This window comes from Acanthamoeba castellanii (genome assembly GCF_000313135.1).
Source record: "Acanthamoeba castellanii str. Neff unplaced genomic scaffold scf7180000084691, whole genome shotgun sequence".
NCBI classification, from domain to species: domain Eukaryota; phylum Discosea; order Longamoebia; family Acanthamoebidae; genus Acanthamoeba; species Acanthamoeba castellanii.
The window spans coordinates 57,405-69,219 of NW_004457369.1; the positions used below are offsets into that span (position 1 = coordinate 57,405).

The 11,815-nt window shown below is 57.4% G+C and overlaps 5 protein-coding genes across 5 annotated transcripts; 1 reads left to right on the forward strand and 4 right to left on the reverse strand.

The window, feature by feature from the left end:
* Positions 1-270: 270 nt before the first annotated feature.
* Positions 271-670, reverse strand: ACA1_125530 (uncharacterized protein; the record flags this gene model as incomplete). Its single annotated transcript, XM_004336644.1, has 2 exons — positions 271-387; positions 539-670. 2 exons carry the CDS (start codon positions 668-670, stop codon positions 271-273), a joined length of 249 nt encoding a protein of 82 aa, XP_004336692.1.
* Positions 671-1,082: 412 nt separating this feature from the next.
* On the forward strand, positions 1,083-3,553 carry ACA1_125540 (asparagine-tRNA ligase; the record flags this gene model as incomplete). The annotated part of the gene is made up of 12 exons (XM_004336645.1): positions 1,083-1,145; positions 1,208-1,317; positions 1,454-1,553; positions 1,704-1,788; positions 1,870-1,995; positions 2,239-2,392; positions 2,499-2,682; positions 2,758-2,871; positions 2,938-3,015; positions 3,105-3,150; positions 3,235-3,346; positions 3,427-3,553. 12 exons carry the CDS (start codon positions 1,083-1,085, stop codon positions 3,551-3,553), a joined length of 1,299 nt encoding a protein of 432 aa, XP_004336693.1.
* A 106-nt stretch (positions 3,554-3,659) lies between these two features.
* Positions 3,660-9,182, reverse strand: ACA1_125550 (DNAdirected RNA polymerase, beta subunit; the record flags this gene model as incomplete). The annotated part of the gene is made up of 19 exons (XM_004336646.1): positions 3,660-3,842; positions 4,208-4,324; positions 4,452-4,680; positions 4,763-5,173; positions 5,247-5,818; positions 5,912-6,147; positions 6,233-6,353; positions 6,431-6,504; positions 6,630-6,765; positions 6,853-6,962; positions 7,047-7,264; positions 7,362-7,494; positions 7,601-7,674; positions 7,802-7,881; positions 7,990-8,101; positions 8,196-8,263; positions 8,373-8,513; positions 8,595-8,711; positions 8,895-9,182. 19 exons carry the CDS (start codon positions 9,180-9,182, stop codon positions 3,660-3,662), a joined length of 3,420 nt encoding a protein of 1,139 aa, XP_004336694.1.
* A 326-nt stretch (positions 9,183-9,508) lies between these two features.
* Positions 9,509-9,910, reverse strand: ACA1_125560 (uncharacterized protein; the record flags this gene model as incomplete). The annotated part of the gene is made up of 1 exon (XM_004336647.1): positions 9,509-9,910. One exon carries the CDS (start codon positions 9,908-9,910, stop codon positions 9,509-9,511), a length of 402 nt encoding a protein of 133 aa, XP_004336695.1.
* Positions 9,911-10,035: 125 nt separating this feature from the next.
* ACA1_125570 (zinc finger, c2h2 type domain containing protein) lies at positions 10,036-11,597 on the reverse strand (the record flags this gene model as incomplete). Its single annotated transcript, XM_004336648.1, has 6 exons — positions 10,036-10,181; positions 10,411-10,486; positions 10,572-10,718; positions 10,763-10,964; positions 11,101-11,321; positions 11,442-11,597. 6 exons carry the CDS (start codon positions 11,595-11,597, stop codon positions 10,036-10,038), a joined length of 948 nt encoding a protein of 315 aa, XP_004336696.1.
* Positions 11,598-11,815: the final 218 nt, after the last annotated feature.

The following is an 11,815-nucleotide window of genomic DNA, read 5'->3' on the forward strand; positions in this document are numbered from 1 at the left end:
CCCGAACTTGCCCGCCCGACAGGTCAATTCTGGAATGTGAGCAATGCCAGTGCTCCGCGCGCGCACATTCCAAACAATCCGAGAACCCGCAACTGGCCCGGTGATCGGGGCGTCGGGTATCGCACGGACACTCTTCGGACGTTCGTGCCCAAAGGCGTGGTTCGGGGCCAGTGCCTTGTACCCACTGGCAAACGACTTTGTCGGGGAGGACACGGTTCGGTTTGTGGTTGTGTTTTGTTTTGTCTTGAAAGAGGAAGAGATGAGGACTACTCAGTGCATGGGGACGAATGGCTTCTGGGGCTGCTTCAGAGACCGCTCCATGCACTGTGCATAGGCTTGCAGGGGTTCCTGACACAGGACGAGGCCTCGAACGCCGGCTTGTGCGTCCTGCAGGATTTGAAGGAGAGGAAATGATGATGAGTGGAAGTTTTAAGATGGATGGCCAGTGAAGAGGAAAGGGGTCGAGCACTGGCGAGGCTGCATCCAAAATGGCCAGCAAGCATTCCATCATCGAAATAGTTGCGCAGATGAGCGGTACCTCTGTGCCCTTGTGCTTGGACTGCTCAGAGAAGCAATGGAAGAAGACGAGGCCAGCCTTCTGGCATTCTCGTGTGAGGGAAGGGAAGTAGTCGGGCAACACAGGCGAAAGGTCTTCCGTTGCGCTCTGCATGTTGCGTTCTGTTGGCGTCTTGATTTTGAGATCGTGAAGAAAATCAAAAAGAAACTGATTTCGAAGAATAGCGGCAGCACGGGTTGTTGAGCTTGTCGCGCGTCACTCATCTTGTTCAGTCATCGCGATGAGGATCGCTGGCCGTCCTATCCTTGCCGGCCGGGCACCGTTCTCCGCCTCGAGCCTCGTACGATTTCCATTCGCGATTTTCTGAATTAATTTTCCGATTGAAATTAATCAATCTTTGGCCCTCCTCGCCACAGTTCAGTGTGAATGCAGCTACCAAGATCCTTTATCGCCGGAGCCACACGTATCCTACCCTTAAACCTCTCAATCACTTTCATATATTTCTATTATTATTTTTTTACAAATAATAAAAAAACAACTATTTTGTTGCTACAGTGCCGGCCTCATGCCGTGGCGAGTGAGTGACATCCTCAGCAAAGCCACGCCTGGCCAAGATCTCGTCATCAAGGTACTCCCCGACTGACCGAGTGAGTTACTAGTCTGGTGGTAACTCTCTTCTTTGCCGCGCAGGGATGGGTCCGCACAGTGCGACAGCAGAAGCAGCACGCGTTCGTGGAGCTGTCCGATGGCTCACATCAGACGCCGCTCCAGATCGTGGCCACTCCCGAGCTGGTCAAAGGGTGCGCCGGAGATGCGGTTACAATGCGCATTTGTGGGATTCTCACCTCACCGGCCACTTCACACACGACACGACATGACACACACACGGCACACGGCACGACCAACGACACACAACAGGGCGTCGACTGGTTGCAGCATCGAAGTGGAAGGCAAGATTGTGGAGAGCCCAGCCGGGAAGCAAAAGCTCGAAATGGTGGCTTCCCGACTGAACATCATCGGCGCTTGCGACCCCGAGGTGAGGCCCGCTCGCTTCTTGATCCAGCAGCAACTGGAGTGTCGTGTCGTTGGTCGTGTCGTTGGTCGTGTGGTGTGTGCGTGTTGTGTCGTGTCGTGTCGTGTCGTGTGCATGTTGTGTAGTGCTGATTTTGTGACGGTGCGAGTCCAGAAATACCCACTCGCCAAGAAGAAGCATTCGTTGGAGTTCATGAGGGAGATTCCGCACCTGCGTGCGCGGACCAACACCATCGGAGGTTCAACCTTCTTCTTCTTCTTCTGGGCAACACCTCTGCGCCGCCTTTGGGCTCACGGTTGGGCACCACTCACGCACGCAGGCGTGCTGCGGGTGCGAGACACGGCCGCGTCTGCCATCCGAGACTTCTTCCACGAGAACGGCTTCATCGAGCTACACACGCCCATCCTAACCTCCTCCGACTGCGAAGGCACGTGTGACGAACAGCGTTCTTTCTTTCGCGCCGTCACGATGACCCTGACCCCAACGGGCCAACACACACACGGCACACACACACACGACACACACACTAGGCGCTGGCGAGCAGTTCACGGTCTCGGCGCTGATGCCCGCCTCGTCCAGTGAGCAAGGTTCATTCCTTTCGCTCCTCGCCTGCGCTTCGACGTCGTGTGTGAATGAGAAATTGACGCGTCGTGTTGTGACCCGACCACGATGCAACTGCGTGCGACAGGCCCGCGCGAGTTCTTCGATCGCACGGTCGGCCTCACCGTGTCGGGCCAGCTGCAGGCCGAGATGGCCGCGTGTGCGCTCTCGCGCGTGTACACCTTCGGTCCCACCTTCCGCGCCGACAACTCCATGACCCGCAACCACCTCGCCGAGTTCTGGTATTTTTTAAATCTTTTTATTTATTATTTATTTTTGTTCAATATTCTTTAATTATTTATTCGATGTAATGTTGCTTATTTGCTTTATTATTTATTTGTTTTGCAGGATGATCGAGCCCGAGATCGCGTTCTGTGACCTCAACCTGAACATGCGCGTGGCGGAGCACATGGTGAAGGCGGTCATCGAAGCCGTGCTGGCCAAGTGCGACGAGGACATGGCATTCTTCCACAAGCGGGTCGACGAGGGACTCATGGCCCGCCTCCACAAGACTCTCGCAGGCAGGCCTCTCGTGTGTGTCGTGCGGTGGGTGTGTGTGTGTGGTCGTAGGACTTACCAAAAGGCACGCCACACAGGTCCTTTCCAGGAGGTGACCTACACGGACGCCGTGAAGCTGCTGGAGAAGAGCGGAAAGAAGTTCGAGTTCCCGGTGGCCTGGGGCCTCGACCTGCAGAAGGAGCACGAGAGGTACCTCGTCGAGGTCCGTTTCCTCCCGGCTTTTCTGCTCCGTCCTCCTCTTGTCTCACTTGCGCATCGCGCGTCTCAGTTCGAGTTTGACAACCGACCGGTCTTTGTGACGCACTATCCCAAGGACATCAAGCCCTTCTACATGAAGCTCGATGAGGTAACCCAACCCTACCACGTGTGTGTGTCCGTGTGTGTGTGTGTGTGTGTCGTGTGTGTCGTGTGGTTGACGTGACCCTTTCCTTGCAGGACGGTCGCACCGTGCAAGCCATGGACCTCCTGGTCCCCACGATAGGTGCGTACGCAGCTTCCGATGGAATTCAGCTCTGTGGCCAAGCCGCGGCTGACCTGGTCTGAGCTGGTTGGTGCGTGCTTACAGGCGAGCTGATCGGCGGCAGTGTGCGTGAGGAGAACCTCGACACGTTGCAGGCCCGCATGAAGGCCATGAACATGAACGTGGACGACTACCAGTGGTACCTTGACTTGCGGCGGTACAGCTCCTTTTCCCCTGCGCACTCAGCCACACGACTTCACGACTCACGCGCTCCGAACGGTCATCTGCACGTTCCAGCTTCGGCACAGTGCCGCACGCAGGCTTCGGGCTGGGCTTCGAGCGGCTGCTGCAGTACGTGACGGGCATGGACAACATCCGCGACGTCATCCCCGTCCCGCGCTACCGCGGCTACTGCCGTTTCTGATGACTCTCGCCCGGCCTTCTTCTTCTTTGATGCCGATCAAGACAACAACAAGACGACCATGGTGTTGGTTTCAATTAATTGTTTTCTTTATTGTTGTTTTGGGGGTTCACTGGATGTTCATGGTGATTCGGATGTTCATGGCGGCGAGCTCGTTGACGAGGTAGCGGAAGACGTAGGGAATGGTGATGGCGGTCACGCCGTCCTTCGACTCGCAGAAGGTGCACATCACCTTGCGGTCCTTGGTGTTCACCGGCGAGATGATACTGCCGCAGCCCTTGCACGCCCAGCTCTGTTGCGACGACCAACAAACAAGTCAGCAAAACGGTCTCCGTTGTGTGTCGCGCGCGTGTGTGTGGTGTGTGTGTGTGTGGTGTGTGTGTGTGTGTGGTGAAAGTGTTTGCGACAAGCGAAGCAAGCACCGCTGCAAGAGCGAATGGCGCTTGTATTAGAGTCGTAATGGTTTGATGTTGTCCAATGGGTACGAAGCGAAATCCATGCTCTCACGAGTACTGAGAGATAAACCTTCGGCGGACATAGGTGTGTGCACGGTCGTGTCGTGTCGTGTCGTGTCGTGTCGTGTCGTGTCGTGTCGTGTCGTGTCGTGTCGTGTCGTGTCGTGTCGTGTCGTGTGCAGTGTGTTGTGGGGAGGCGAACCCTGGAGTAATCGGAGCACTTGAAGAGTCGGTCCTGCAGGAGGAACGAGGTGCCGTGGGCCAGAAGACAATCGCGCTCCATCTCTCCGAAACGGATACCACCTCCCTTTTGACGACCCTGTTTTCACAAAGAAAGAACGAAAACGAAAACGAAACGCGAAGCCGACGCCGGCGTGAGTAAAAATCAAAATCAAAACAAATGTAATCAATCAAAATAAATTGTGATAAAAAATTAGAGGGCGAACCTTGATGGGCTGTTGGGTGAGCTGGTGGACGGGACCGGTGGACCGCACCTGGTACTTGTCCTTCACCATGTGACGCAGACGCTGATAGTACACCACGCCCAGGTAGATGTCGGCCCGCAGCTCGCACCCTAGGATGCCCGAATACATGGGCTCGTTGCCGTAGTAGTTGTAGCCGGCCGCCAGCAGCTGCTGGCCGAAGTAGTCAACCGCCGTGTGCTTCTCGTCGAACCTGTCATTTTTCACACACGCGCGCGTGCGATTCAGCGTGTGTCGTGCGGTTTGTGCGTGTGCGGTGGTGTGTGCGGTCGTACCGGAAGGGAGTGGCATCCTGGAACATGCCGTGGAGGGCGCCAGACTTGGAGGCCATGGACTCGATCAACATGGCGATGGTCATACGCGAGGGGAAGGCGTGCGGGTTGATGATGACGTCGGGCGACATGCCCGACTCGCTGAAGGGCATGTTCTCCTGCGGCCACAGCTGGGACATGACGCCCTTCTGCCCGTGCCTCGATGCGAACTTGTCTCCGATCACCGGGTTTCGATTGAGCCGCAGCTTGATCGACACGCGCTGGATCAGGCCCTTGCTCGACGTGCCGACGACGCGCACCTCGTCCACGACGGCCTCCTCCTTGCTCTTGTACCGGTGCAGGTGCGGCTTGCCGGTGCCGCCGTCAACCGTGACGTAGAACGGGCTGCCCGCCTCGAGCCTCGTACCCGGGGCACTGTAGGCGTGATATGGGGTGGTGTAAGCACGTGTGTGTGTGTGTTGTGTGTGTCGTGTCGTGTGGTACGTACGGCAGACCGTCCTCTTCGAGCTCCTCGCAGAAGCGCTTCTTGGCGGGCTGCATGCCGTCTTCGTCCATGGCCTGTTGGTCCTTGTCCTCCACGAGCGGGTTGGCGATGTACTTGGGCGCGTCGCCCTTCTTCTCCTTCCGCGCAAAGTCCACCAGCTCGTTCTTGTAGACGCTGGCGTGACCGAATCCGCGCTGGTAGGCGGCCTTGTTGATGATCATGGCGTCCTCCATGTCGTAGCCGGTGTACGAAAGCACGGCGACGATGGCGTTGGCGCCGATCGGGTAGTCGTCGAGCTCGTACTCGTCGTAGACGTTGGTGCGCGACACGGGCGCCTGCGGGTTCTGGATGCGGTAGATCTTGTTGTCCGTCCGGTGCTGGAACGAGTGGCACGGCGTGGCGATCGACTGCTTGGCCATCTGGCACTGGTACATGTTTCGGGGCGACTGGTTCATGTCGCAGAAGGGCGTGAGGCCGGCCACGACCGAGAGCATGTTCATGGGTCGGATCTCCTGGTGCGTGAAGATGTCCTTGTCCTTCCTGTCCTCGTCGAGCACCGCAATGTTCATGTACACCTGTAGGTTGTGTGTGTGTGTGTTGTGTGTGTGTTGGTCACTCTTCACCGACCAACGAACGCGCGCATTGTTGGAATGCCTTGGTTTACGCACCTGCTCGAAGGAGCCGATGTACTCGATGTCGCCGGTGGCGAGGTACTTGACGGGGCGCATCATGCGCGAGGGCGTGGTCCACATGTAGAGCCCGGGGTACTGCTTGCTGACGCCGGCCGGCACCAGACCCAGCTCGAGCGTCCACGGGATGTCTTCGAGCTTTTTCACCTTCAGGTAGCGCAGCTTTTCGACCAGCTGCGGCGCGGCCGCGTGCGGAATGAAGCCCATGAGCTCACCTGCGCGTTATGCGGTGTTAAATTGATTGCATTCCGATCATTCATCGATGACGTGGCTTGCGAGAGCCCTGCAAAGGAGGCATACCGTCGAGGAAAACGTCGAGGTACTGGTCGGAGGGGAAGAGAATGGACTGGGACGCGGGCGAAACGCCCAGCGAGACCAGGAGAGAGGCCATCCGTCGGGTGTCGGCCTGGTGCGTGATGAGCTGCAGCAGCGCGACCATTGTGGCGGCGGTCAGTAAAAAGAGCATCACCGCAGACAGACGCGAAATCGACTACTTACCCTGCACACGGCGGTCAAATGGTTGATGAGACCACAAGGCGCTCCGTCGGGAGTGTGCACAGGACAGAAGAAACCTATGCAACACCACACACATACACACACACACACACACACGAGCAGGTTGGTCAACTACACGAATCATTGATGATCGTCGTGTGGAGTAGTGATGAAAAGAGGGTTGAGAGTTGAATCAACGCACCCCACGACTCGGGCATGAGCTTACGCACGGCGGTCGTCTTCATGGTGGCGAAGAAGGCGCCTCTGTGGACGCAGCGGAAGTGGGAGAAGTAACGCAGCCAATTGAGCTTCTCGGCCACCACGACGTAACCGTTGAGCTGCAGGGCAGGGGGGGAGACGAAGGGTAGCGTGTTTATGTGAGACGCAGCGCACTGCGGGTGAGGTGCACCAGGTCAGGTCTGTACCTGCATGAGGCCCATGCCGGTGGACGAGATCAGGTTGCCGGTGGCGAGGAAGTAGTCCACCTTCTTGCCCAGGTCGAAGTTCTTCTCCATGGCCTTGCGCAGGTACCCCTCTGCACGCGCGCCACCCACGATTCAGCCCAACGCTCGCGTAGGAACGACGACGACGACGACGAGTGGAGGGTAGGTAGGCATACCAGGATCGGATTCCCAGGTGAGGCCGGCCTTGGCGGAGGGCATGGCGTGCAGTTTGTTGAGGATCAGCTTGACGCCGACGAGCCACTCCTGCATCTTCTCCTTGAGGAACATGAGGTAGACGTGGCCGGGCAACAGCAGCTCGAAGTTCATGGGCGAATCGGCGTTGTCGGGACCGATCTCACCGCTCGCCAGAGAGTAGAGCTTGCGGATCATGAAACTAAGAATTGTGGGCGCGGCCAATGGGAATCAATCAATTGTAAGTAAGACCAGTGACCATGAATTGAGGAGGCCAAGGGGGCGAGATGGTCACGTACGCGAGAAGGTCGAACTTCTGCTTGTTCTTCTGCGGGTTCAGGTGCACAAAGATGTAACGGTCGAGCAGGAACTGGCCCACCTCGATGTCCGTCATCCTCTCGGGCACCCGGAGAGCAATACGGAAGCTGGAACCTGCGGGTATCGTGCGTGCGTGAGTGAGGCGAAGTGAGTGAGCACAGAAGCGTCATGATGACTGACATCTGTTGTTTGGTTCGAGTGAGTGCGGGCGGGCGGGTACCGAGGTAGGCGAGACACTGCTCCTTGGTCTCCATGTTCTCGTATGACTTGGCCTCGCGCAGGATCACTTCCACACTGTCGTAATATATAATAATAATAATAATAATAATAATAAATTAATAAAGGCGACAAAGCAGGTCAGATGCTGCCAGGCCGCGGCCACATGACGACTGTGAGCGAGAGCGAGGGCGGAGGGCCGCACCGATCAGTCAAGAATGTGTTCTCCACGTCGCCGCGGACGAGGCTGTTGTAGATTTCTCTGTCGGTGGTGGAGATGAGGGCCTAATGGTGTTTTTGGTGCCAGCGAAAAACAGGGTCAGTGCCGATGAGCTAGCAGCGGCGAGCCAACCACGTGCATAAGACAAAGGGCGCTGCCCGGGGCCACAATACCTTAAGGATGAGGATGCCGGGGATGAAGTACTCCTGCTTGAAAACTGAGATACGCAGAGAGCAGGAACCGTTGGAGAGATAGTGGAGAGTCATGTTCTGGTTGGATTGATCCCTGTAGCGAGAGAGAGAGAGAATCACGAATGAGTAAACCATGTTGCCCACGAAAAAGCGAGGTTGAAGAAATGGAAGAAGAAGAAGAAGCGTACTTGCGCACGCTACGGATCTGCACACCGTGTTGTGTGTAGTAATTGCCCTTGCCGGCCCACGATGGTCGCTGCACTGCCATGGGCTGAGATGGAAGGCGAGATGGAAGGTTAGCGCAGGGCCGGCAGCGCCTACGTGGGTGGTATGCCACTGTGCAAAGAGACAGAGGAGCGTCGTACAAAGTTGCGCTTGGGCATACAGATCAAACGAATGAGCTTCTCCAGACCGTTGATGATGAAGTAGCCACCAAGCTCGGTGCCCTCCTCGCGGGCTTTGACGAGCTCGGCCGGCGACATGCCGTCGAGGTGGCATTTGTTTGACTGTGTTGTGTTGTGTGCGTAGAGCGTCAACAATCAAGACCCGGCGCATATCGTCGCTTATGAGGAATAGAAGCGACGTACTTTCACCATGAGAGGGATCTTGCCCATGGTCCTTTGCAACCGGCCCACCTTCTCGCCCACCTTGTAGCCGATGGTGGCCACACATAGACCGTTGTACGTGAAGCCGCCCTCTCGGCACTGCAGTGGCGGAAAGGAGCTCGATTAGCGGCACAATTGCATGCAATCAATAAACCCAATAAATAGAATGCAACCAGTACAGCTGCTACAAGATAGACATGCAACATGCTTGCACGGCTCCGTACGGAGACGGAAATCGGGCGAAATGAAAATCCGCAAATTAAAAAATCGCGATTGACGTACCTCGTTGGGGTAGAGCTTTTCATCAAGGTTGTCGCGTGAAGGTTTGGCGATCTGGAAGTCCTCATACCACAGCTTCACGGCGGGGCCGCCTTTGGCCACTTGGAATTCCTCCTTGAGGAGGTCCTGCACGGCAAGCTGCAAGCCATCCTGCATCGCAAAGTTGAACGATTCGATCTGGGGGCGCGTCATGTCCTGCATCTTGGGATTGAGCTTCTCTCGCACGCCGAAGACGTCGCGCAGCATCGGAGAGGAGCCATTGCTCGATGATGATGTCTTTCTTGCGGCCATTATTGTTGTGTGATTTGGAGATCGGGAATGAGCTTCGACTGGCTTGCCAATTCGAGGAGCTGGGTCCGGCAGTGGGCAAGAGGCAGAGGTGTGGCCGGAGGAGAGATGGATGAGATCCTCTCTGATGGAGTGTGGCAAAGAGAAGAAAGAAGCGGGAAGAAGAAAGTCCGATTTGTTAAAAAGAAAAGATGAATTAATGAAGTAGGATACGAACATTGAAGCCGATGAGGATGGTGGCGCAAAGACGGGAGCTTGTGAGGGGATCACAAACAATGTATTGTACAACAAAATCCGTCTAAACAGCTCCGTTACGGTCAACTCCAGCTTCAGAAGCCGATCCAAGCGCTGAGCATCGCAGGCATGAAGCTCGTCGATTCCATGCTCGACGCGGCCGAGCACACCGTCTTGTCGTAGGCAATGGTGAAGTACCAGTTCGTGGCGGTGGCGCATTGGGCGGAGGTCACGTTTGCAGCGAGGGGGCTACCGGTGCATCCCTCCCCATCATAGAAGGCCGTCTGTTGGTTCGTGCAGTTGATGAGGGTCGAGATGCTGCCGTCGGGCAGGGTGAAGTTCAGACAACCGCCATCTTCAACGATTGAGTAGCCGCATGCGACCTTCAGGTCATTGCAGCCAGGCGCGCCGTAGAGAGTCCACACGACGTCGCATCCCGTGGCAAAGAGAGGGGCGAGGAGGAAGAGGCACGAAATGAAGAGGTAGAATCGAGACATGTTGCGTGAAGTGAAATGGATTGAATTACAATTGCGTTGGCGTGTGATGCGGCCGTTTTTCTTCGAGCTATTCTTTTCTTTGCATTTTTAATTTGGCCAATTACAAGAACCAAGCAGTGATGACATCACTGACGATCCAAGTACATGGGGTCCCCTTGTACGATGGTGCTGGTGGTGTTGGTAATGGCAGGCGGAGTGGCAAGGAGTGGCGGCGGTGGCGGCAGAGGCTCTGGCGGTGGCGGCAGTTGCTGCTGCTGCTGTTGCGTCCCCACTGCCGGCGGAGCCGCTCCCAGAGGAGCTCCTGGTGGACCAGAAGAGATTGGGGCAGGGAGGGAAGAGGAAGAGGACGCTGACGATGATAGAGATGATGAAGGAGTCGGAGATGGCGATGGCGACGACGTGGCCGATGTTGAGTCGGCGGTGGTTGGCAGGGCGAATCTGGATGCAAGCAACATGGATTACGGGTGAGTTGATGATTGAATCATCGTCGTTGGCATAACCGAAGCGCTCGGGCGCGTACTTGCCGACCAGCCCCGCGGGCGCCTTGGCAGAGTTGCCCGTTCCCAACGTGCTGGACTGGTCCGGTTGCATCGTAACGGGGGAACTGGAGGTGGCAGCGGCCGCGGAGGTGAAGGGCGACGGCAGCGGGGAAAAGTTGTACCGAGGCGGCGTTGGTGTCGACGGGAAAGGCGAGGTCGGGCTTGATGACGACAAGAACGAAGACGAAGACGAAGAAAAAGAAGATGAAGTCGAGGGCGATAGCGAAGGCGAAGGCGACGGGGCGGGCGTTGCGAGCGACCCAGTCACGCTGCTGGGCGCGGCCGCGGCGTTGGTCGCGGAGGTGTGTGGGACGAACGGCATGGGGTGGAGCGGGTTTTGCAGAATGGGCTGTAGGGCGGGCATGTGCAGTCGAGCATCGGCGTGCTTCTTGCGCATGTGCTGGTCCAGGGCGCCCTGGGTGCCGTAGGCCTTGTCACAGCGCGGGAACGGGCAGGCGAACTTCCGGTTGATCTCCTTGGCGAGCCTTCGCTTCCGCTTCTGTGGCTTGTCCAACCTAAAACAAGCCACCACACGCCATCAGTGTTTATATCACGCACACACGCACACGCACACGCACACGCACACGCACACGCACACGCACACGCACACGCACACGCACACGCACACGCACACGAAGGGCGGGCCAGTACTCTTCTTCGGGATTCTCCTTGTCATGCTCGCCGCCGCCGTCTTGGCCTTCCTCCTCTTTCTTGGTGGCGCCAACTGTCTTTCGTTTCTTGTTGTTGGGGGGCTGTGCCGCCTGCGTCTGCGTCGGCGGGGCTGGAGTTGGTCGGCCGGACAGGCGCGAGGGAAAGTTGTCGAAGTGCATTCTCAGCAGCTTCACGTCCACTTTGTTGCGTGGATCCGGATCCTGTGAACAAAACACGACACACACACACACACGACACACCACCATGTGTGTTAAACAGCATACATGTGCGCCGCGAGGGGGCGTGGGTGGATGACGTGCATTGGTCTTGGTGAGGGGGACGATGAAGCGGCCGTAGAGCTGTTCCCGTTTGTTGTATCGCTCCATGAGCTGCGGCGCGGTCGAGAAGACGGACGCGTAGGGATCGCGCCCGGGCAGGCCCTTGAACGGCCGCGGCTCGGGGAAGAAGATGTCCCGCGCACGCCTGAGCGCCGGCATGGGCAGCAAAATGGGGATCGAGAGCGACGCCGACGGTCCCGGCAGCTCCGGCGACGCAGCGCTCGCAACGCTCCGGGGTGCGAAGCCCACACCACCACCGCCTGGCGCAGCGGAAGCCACCGTAGTCGAAGGTGGTGTTGGTTGCTGCGGCGGAGGGCGAGGGGTGGTCGGGCCGCCGATGGTCGCCGGTCGAATCGCGGGCGCCGGAGCGCCAGGGG